The following is an 8,846-nucleotide window of genomic DNA, read 5'->3' as shown; positions in this document are numbered from 1 at the left end:
CCGTAAATATCACAAGAGAAACAAAATAAAGGTTTATTTCACTGATAAAATGTACAAAACAGAAATAGCAATTCAGCCTTGTGAGGTTGATATTAAAACCAGTACCGTCGCGCAGGTAGTTGATCAGACAACCGGTCAATATTTAAAATCCAACTTCAGCGATGCCCTAAGCCCGTAGAAGTTATACAAAGCGTATTCGACCCCCGTGGCATCCAAATACATACAGAAAACAGGACTAAATTCTATGGCTTACATAAAGAAGAAATTTTTTTGTTTTTAAACGAGAAGGCCATTTTCATTTTACAAAAAGTAAAGAAAAAAAATCCTTTAATTTAAAATTTGCCTTTTCATCTAGATAATACAAAAAAGGTTACTGCAATAAATCAACCAATGGTCTACAGCATTTTCTTTTCAAAGCTCTTTAATTAACAAACTTAAACGATATAAACACAATGGAAACACTTGATTCCAGCTAGCTCGTAGTCGGAAATGTATTATTTACAGAACAAAATGAAGTCACTGGGGCATTAAATGTCTTACATTATATTTCGATGTGTCGTGGTACTGGGTCATTGGCTTGTCGGCAATTCCGCACGTCCCCACTCCCACCTTGCCGTTCACACTCTCGGGAGACGCAAATATGCTTCTCTTTACCTGGAAAGTAGGAAAGTACATTTCATTGGTTTTTGGTCAAGTATAAACAAAATTCATCGCAGAATGTGAGCCTTCATGGCATTTGTACAGCCTCGCAAATACCAGGGTATAACCCTGGTATTTGCGAGGCTGTACAAATGGGATTCCAGTTCAAATTGCCTCCTCGGGGTACAATTACCATTATTTTTTTGTGATTAGTGTGATCATTTCAAATCAGTCAAGTAAAAAAAAACAAAAACAAAAAACAATCAAACAAAAACAACCTGCAGATTTATCATCAACAAATCACAGGAAACCCAACTGCATCAATACCAGCATGGCTGCCACAAGCGTCCTCAAACGGTGGTAACTACCTGTCCTTTCTTGTTCTTCGAGTAGGCCTTGTTGTTGAACTGTTGCCATTTTGACTTCTGGTCCTCGCGTTCTTGCTCCAGCTCCTTCATCCTCTGCACCTTCTTCTGCGCTTTCTTCTTCTTGTATTCCCTCTGCTCGGCTATCTGCTCTTTCCTGGAACGGCAACAGGGCAACTCACTCATGCCTCTAATTCACCAGCTGCAGCAGAACAAGTTTCACGCTGAAAGTCACGACTATTCATAGCCATGAAAGGTTCAACTCTTGTCTCGTGAATCTTTTTCAAGATTGGGTTTCTTGAGTCCATAATCTAAGATTTTAGTTGTTAAAAGGAAAAAATTTGTGCCGCGGCAGAAGAAAGGTTGTGAGACATTGACCTGGTCAAATACAAAGACATGAAAGGAAACTGGATGGCGCAGGGACACACACACACACACACACACACACACACACACACACACACACACACACACACACACACACACACACACACACACACACACACACACACACACACACACACACACACACACACACACACACCTCCCTCCTTTTTTTTTTTTTAAAGCATAAATAATTGAATTCTCCACCTGACACCTAAGCTGTCATGGTGGTGCAAAACCCTCATAAGAGCAGAGTGAGACAGGGGAACGTACCTGGACTTTGGCTTCCCGTCGTCGTCCAGGCGGCTCCCCTCCTCCGCCGGCTTGAGGTTCTGCAGCGGGACCACCTCGGCGTTCCCGTAGGTGGCGAAGGTGATGGCAGCGGTGCCGTTCTCCCCGTCTATCTCCTCGATCTCAGCCTCATACAACCTGGCAAAGAATCACGTCTGTAAGCAGGTGAGTACGAGTTGAGGACTCGAGGCCTGATTCAACAAGCAAATGCTAACGATGACGTCTACAACGGACTTCAAGATGTTTTAATTAGCAACGAGTGAGACATTATTTCTTGTGCCTACAACAGGATTGGCTATTTGGCAGGCGTGGCATGTAGAGGTAAAGGTAACAAAGAACAAGGCAGATTTTATAGTGGGAACTGCTGTATTTGTGTGTTCATATTATTCATTAATATTTCTTCAGTATTACACAATTAAAACGGATGGATTAGATGTGACCGTTGCATGTTATGGAAAAAATAAATCTTCATCAGTTCATTCGTTGCATATTGCCATATTCTCTACTTGTTATGCTGATTACTCGTTATTATGGTCTATTTCCGATGAGAGCTGATGCGACGCCGCAGTTTCCCTCCAGGGATGAATGAAGTATTTAACCATCCATCAAATATCCCCAGAGATACTGGAAATGTTGATGCGTATACTGATATGCATAGATATTTGTCAACTCCGCTACTAAATTAACACTTACCTGAACACACACACACACACACACACACACACACACACACACACACACACACACACACACACACACACACACACACACACACACACACACACACACACACACACACACACACACCTGGATGTTATGTACAGATCAGTGGCATTTCAATCTACCGCGGTGTACGGCGAGAAGAAGCGTCTGACACTCACTGTCCGTCCTGACTCCAAACAGTCATACACCTGTCGCCCACTTTCCAGCTGTGCTTCAGCGGAGCCGCGTCCGCGCTTTTGGCGCTGGACGCGCTGTCAGACGGCTGCGACGTCAGGAGGTCTTTCGTCAACTCGATGACTTCCTGCAAGGGGGTAAAACATAAAAGGGGGGGGGGTTAAGAGGAGGGCGTCTTTCTACATTCATCAACACAGGGGGTCATTATGGCATTAAAAAATGAAATTCAAGGAGTTTCAAGTGCCTATCAAGCACTTTTCCATTTTCAAGAACTTCACTCAAGACAAATATACTCAATGTTCAATGCGATCTATATTCATTGAAATATAATCTTCACCTCATTTTTGATTATTTATATTAGTGTTTATATCATATCTATTATTACTATCACTGTCATCTACTATTAAAAATGTCTATTTCCAACCATGCTGGATTAAATGTACATTTCCCTGACGTAATCTGTCATTTGTGGCATTCAGACTGAGAAGAAATCAAGCTACTATGGAAGTGAAAAAAGTGATTTTTACATTTCTGAATATAATTATATTTTTTATAACATTACACTTTGAATAACAAAACCCAGGGGAATATTACAGGTTTTCAATGATCGCGTTCGTTTTAATCAGTTTTCAAGCACTTCAGCACAAAAAATTGGGCAGTTTTCAAGGTATTCCAGTACTGACATTTACATACAAGAAATTCAAGCACCCCAAGGGCCTGGTAAGAATCCTGTCAATTGCTTCCCCAAATTATACACAGACGCACACACCTGTAGATCTTTCTGCAGTTTGAGGAGGTCTTCATTTTCCTGGTCGGTGGATAAAGCAGCTTCCACTTGGTGTAGCTGGGCTTTGTAGCTGCTCAACTGTTTTACAAGGTCGTCTGACATCTGTGTAAGGACATAAAAAAGGGAACGGGTCCTTAAATGAAACAATATCGCAAAAGCTTGATGCGACTGGAGGGAATTACGTGTCACAATTTTGAATGAATACAACATAAAATACAGATAGAAAAGGGTGAGTAAATTCTACAAACCGCGAATCTGTGTTCAGAATTCAAAAACAAAAAAAATAAACAACAACCCAGAATCAAAGTATTTCTCCATCCACAAAGGAATATCACATTAAGTATAACACCGTATATACTGTAATAATAAAGTAGTGTAGGTAATAATTCATATTTATAATGTATACCCTTATCCCTGTAACAATTACTTATGTTGTGCTTAGTATAGCATTTGTGTATATATATATATATATATATATATATATATATATATATATATATATATATATATATATATATATATATCTCACACACGACTTTTCTGTTTTGTGTTCTTTGGATAAGTGTATATATTTGAAAACTTGACTTTTTATTCCCCTTTATTGTATTATTACTTTCAATTGTGCGGACTGGAGCTTTTCTAATAGCAATTGTTTGTGGAGAAACGCACCAGCCCCCACCAGAACGACTTCCCGGTCCTTGTAAATGTACCCGGAGAAATAAAACTGATTCTGAAATTTGTATCGCTGGTGTTTCGCCAACCAACGTAGCATCGGGGCTGTGATTTAACACATTTCCACGCGTTTTTAAATCGCTCCGACCTCTCTTATCCGTAACGTCACCAGGATTGCGGTTTAACGGCAACAACCCCCCACCCCACCCCGGACGAGATGCTCGCGTCAATAACACGAATTCAGGCGGATCCCCACCCGAACCAACCCCTTCCCTGCGTGTGGGTTGGTTTCGAGGAGCCGCGGGTGATAGAAACAAACACACGGACGCGTCTTCAGCGCGTTAACGACGAACCGCCGACGCGTGCGGGCCTCCGCGCCGCTGTTAGCTAGCTTCGCGGCTAACGTCCGCTAGCACGGCCGCTAAAGGCTACCGGACTCGACGGAAAACGCGCACGCACACGACGGAGCCGCCGCCGTTGTCTCACCTCGGCTGCGTTATTTCCGATCACCGAACACGGTCAACATCCAGCGTCTGGCTTCACCGCGTCCCCGAAATCACCTACGGCCTAAAAAAAAAAAAAACCAAAACAATCGATGCGCTCGACTCCGTTCGACCAACGGACCGGAAGTTCATGGAAACACACCTTACGTAAGAGGTGACGTTCCGGTGTTTAATGGCAGTTCCCAGACTGACGCAATGGACGCACAGCGCCCCCTAGCGGACCGGATGAGTGTATAGATAAACAGTATACAGTGTGTGTGTGTGTGTGTGTGTGTGTGTGTGTGTGTGTGTGTGTGTGTGTGTGTGTGTGCGCGTATGTGTGCGTGCGTGCGTGCGTGTGTCAGAAGCAACGTTACCAATTAATCATAATGTTGAAAAATATAGGGCTTAATAACATATAGTATATACAGGCGAGGTGAGTTTATTTGTAGAGCACATTTCAACAACAAGACAATTCAAAGTGCTTTACATAAAACGTAAAAAGCATTGAGACAAAGTGCAAAGACACCCAGCATCAAAGGACATAGAATGCATACAATTAAAAAATAGGATACAGAGAATGCATAAAGTAAAAAAATAGAATACGTAGAATGCATAAAGTAAAAAAATAGAATACGTAGAATGTATAAAGTTAAAAAATAGGATACATAGAATGCATAAAGTTAAAAAATAGGATACGTAGAATGTATAAAGATAAAAAATAGGATACGTAGAATGCATAAAGTTAAAAAAATAGAATACATAGAATGCATAAAAGGCACAGTGCGGTGCAAGAAATTAATCGGAGCAACCTTGTTTTACTCTTTTTTAACAATTATTTTGCCATTCACTTTATGATAAGATTCCACCTTGACCTCACTGACTTATTTGAATTAGCATGTACTTCGTAAGGCTTTTCCTATATTAAAATTAAAACAACTTCTGTATTAATTTCATTGATCAAATTTAAAATTTCATTTCACTGACTGTTGTTTTCTCAAACTTTGACTGTAGCACCCACTGTTGACCTCCCCTTTTCCAAAGCCACTGTGAGTCTTCGACACAGACACAGATAATAATCCTTTATGTTTTGGAAAACGTTTTTTACGCAACAATATGAATCTTTTCTATCCCGTCCTCCTCGTCCGGGTCAACACTACACGTCTAGAACTTTCCCCCACATGTTAAATTTTTGATATATTTTCTTCAAGAAATAAGGCACGGCCTCGACCCTGATCACAATTATTTTTATTAATCCTGTCAAAGGCCTATACAGTATAACAGAGCCTTAACCCAGAATACTAAAGCCTAGTTAAGGTCACAACCATATTTCCTGAAAGAACATCCCATTTGATGTTTCTAGCTAAAATTGTTGGCCACGAAGCTTCTCGGATTCCACTCAGAGTCTATAAAAATGTCTCCGCATCCAAACTCAAAGGTCATGGCCATAGTAAATTGCATTGGAAAACAGGTATAATAAACTAAATTGCATACAGTACTATGCAGGATTTAGCCTTTTTTATTATTATCAGTCTCTGTGGCACCAAACTCCCATCGCCAACTGCCTATTCCTTGACAGAGCCCCCTTGACGATTTTGCTGTCTGAGGCTACTGATGATTAAACCGACAGAGTTCAGGGCTCGTCCGAGGTTTGAAACCCGTGGAACGGTCCTTCATCATTAAAAAAGGGGGAAAATGTGGAAAATGCTGCAGTGTGCACCTTGAAGACACCGTTACCGTTAGGGCATAATTCAGGGCATGGAATATACATTGCACGGTTATAGGACAGCGAGCCTCAGGATGCGACATATAAAACTAAACAACACTTATACTAAATATAAGCAAAATTATATTTTCATTTTATTTTATTTTTACTTTTCCTTGTATTCAACTGCATCCCTGGCCCACCCTTTTGTTAAAATTCATCTCTTATTGTCACGGCGGCACATGTCTTCCGGATTTCATATAAGATAAGCAAATATGTATGTATGTATGAGAATCAAGTTCTCAAATCAAACACGAGCAGGAGAGCAAACAGAATGCTCCTCTCTGCCCGTGACCTCTTTAGCTTTCCAATCTCCTCGGCCGGTGTGGACGTCGTTCCTTTTCTCCATTTACGCCACGTGTTACCTAGGAGCGTTTCCTCCCGAACCCCGAATTACAAATGACAAAACCATTGATCATCACCCCGTCACTAAACGACTCATCCATTATCATCAGCCGATGGATTCCAGCACTCTGTGAGACCAGTTTAACCCCGCCCATTACTGTTCCTCCTGATATAGCGGCTCCACAGAACCTCAGCCTCAGATCTCCTGTGCCTACATCAAAGACCGGCTCCGTTTCAGTCACGTTGCATGAAAAAAAAAATCCTGCCTTTCCCAAACAACTACCACGGATACCGGGGACTTCTATCCCCGCGGAGATGACGTCTGTTCTTCAGGGGGACCCTTGTGCAAGCGGCGACTTTGAAAGGTTTGTCCGGACCTTTTGTTTTGAATGATGCAAAAATGTGTTTTCACAACTGGTTTTACATTGTCATTGTGATTTTGCACAACGGCCACCATTTTGCAGTGACCGAAGGAGAAGGAAAAAAAAAAAGTCAAATTGTACTTTTTTTTTTTCACGAGTGACTAGTTAAACCCTAAGCCAAGCGGGGCTCTGGGTCCATCGTGACTGCTTTCTTGAATGGATACGATCCAAAGATCGCTTCTTCGGAAGAGGTGCCGAACTTCATTCTGTTAATACCGAGGACACCGTAGATCACCCCGATGGGCTGTGGTAACCTGACCACGGGGAATGGGACGGTGTCCAGCAGGCACCGTGACGCGGTGCAGACCCCAGTGCTCCTCACGGCCCTGGTGGGCATCCTCATTCTGCTGACGGTGTTTGGAAATGTCCTGGTCGTCATCGCCGTGATAACCAATCGGGCCCTGAAGGCGCCACAGAACCTGTTTTTAGTCTCTCTGGCATGCGCTGACATCCTTGTGGCCACGCTAGTGATGCCCTTCTCCCTGGCCAACGAGCTGATGGGCTACTGGTACTTTGGGAAAGTTTGGTGCGAGATATATCTGGCCCTGGACGTGCTCTTCTGCACCTCCTCCATCGTGCACCTGTGCGCCATAAGCCTCGATCGGTACTGGTCCATCAGCCGGGCCGTTGAGTACAACGCAAAGAGGACGCCGGGCAGGATCAAATCCACGGTGTTTGTCCTCTGGGCGCTGGCCGCCATCATCTCGTTCCCGCCCCTGATCACGATGGAGAAGAAAGGGGAGAAGGTGGAGGGTCCGACGTGCATGATCAACAAGGAGGGGTGGTACATCATTTTCTCCAGCACCGCCTCGTTCTTCGCCCCGTGCCTCATCATGGTACTGGTGTACGGCAGGATCTACCAGATCGCCAAGAGGAGGACCAGGGCCCCGCCGGGGGAGAAGATCAAGGAGGACGGCGGCTCGGCCGGGGGCAGGCGCCGCGGCTCCAAGGGACAGGACGGAGCTTCGGGGAAAACGGGAGTCGGCGGGAGCGCAAAGACCGATGGGGCGCCAGCGGAGGAGCAGTGCTCCTCGTCCGAGGGGAATGAAACCACCGGACAGTCCCTCAAGGAGGAGAGAGGGGCAAGAGGGGCCAAACGGCCCCAGGAAGGAGCCCGGTCCTGTGGGAAGATGAGGAGATGGAGGGGACGGCGGAACAGGGAGAAGCGCCTCACCTTCGTCCTGGCCGTGGTGGTGGGCGTGTTCGTCGTCTGCTGGTTCCCCTTTTTTTTCACGTACTCGCTCACCGCCGTGTGCCGCGCCTGCTGCGTCCCGGAGGCTCTGTTCAAAATGTTCTTCTGGTTCGGGTACTGCAACAGCTCCCTCAACCCCGTCATATACACGGTATTCAACACCGACTTCAGGAGGGCGTTCAAAAAGATCCTGTGTAGAGCTAAGAGCAGAGGGGTGTGATTTATAAGATGTTCAACTGACCTCGGTTATGGCAGCTGTTGGACTTATTTACATGATGGATGTTTCAGAGTTCGTGCAATATTTCATACATGCAAATAATATACCACCTGTAGCATGTCTGTCTTCTGAGTTTAAACATTTGTATCCATGCGGAAAATGTAGGTTCCGTCATCGCATTTGATATTGTACCATTAAAGGCAAAGTCAGCTTTCTATTATTATAGATATACCTACTTTAAATATTTCAATAAGCCCCATCAGCAGGCATTGTGTTTACATCCCAGAAAGTGAAAATGGGGACAACATCAATTACAAGAGGTCTGGAAGTGTAGTACGTGTAGCAACAGAACTCTGATCAACTCACTTTTTAAATCCTGTGAAAAATG

At 43.8% G+C, this 8,846-nt stretch overlaps 2 protein-coding genes across 2 annotated transcripts; one reads left to right on the top strand and one right to left on the bottom strand.

Annotated features, from left to right (window-relative positions):
* Nucleotides 1-7: 7 nt before the first annotated feature.
* On the bottom strand, nucleotides 8-4,664 carry smndc1 (survival motor neuron domain containing 1). Its single transcript, XM_080016723.1, has 6 exons — nucleotides 4,522-4,664; nucleotides 3,346-3,465; nucleotides 2,561-2,703; nucleotides 1,662-1,817; nucleotides 1,008-1,161; nucleotides 8-654 (listed from the first exon to the last, which is right to left on the bottom strand). Exons 2-6 carry the CDS (start codon nucleotides 3,463-3,465, stop codon nucleotides 517-519), a joined length of 711 nt encoding a protein of 236 aa, XP_079872849.1. The 5' UTR covers nucleotides 4,522-4,664; the 3' UTR covers nucleotides 8-516.
* Nucleotides 4,665-7,288: 2,624 nt separating this feature from the next.
* LOC307242111 (alpha-2A adrenergic receptor-like) lies at nucleotides 7,289-8,461 on the top strand (the record flags this gene model as incomplete). The annotated part of the gene is made up of 1 exon (XM_080016445.1): nucleotides 7,289-8,461. The coding sequence occupies one exon, from the start codon at nucleotides 7,289-7,291 to the stop codon at nucleotides 8,459-8,461; it is 1,173 nt and encodes a 390-aa protein (XP_079872571.1).
* Between the last annotated feature and the right edge of the window lie 385 nt (nucleotides 8,462-8,846).

Source organism: Zeus faber (genome assembly GCF_960531495.2).
Source record: "Zeus faber genome assembly, chromosome: 16".
Lineage (NCBI taxonomy): Eukaryota > Metazoa > Chordata > Actinopteri > Zeiformes > Zeidae > Zeus > Zeus faber.
This window is presented reverse-complemented; position numbering and strand designations above follow the sequence as displayed.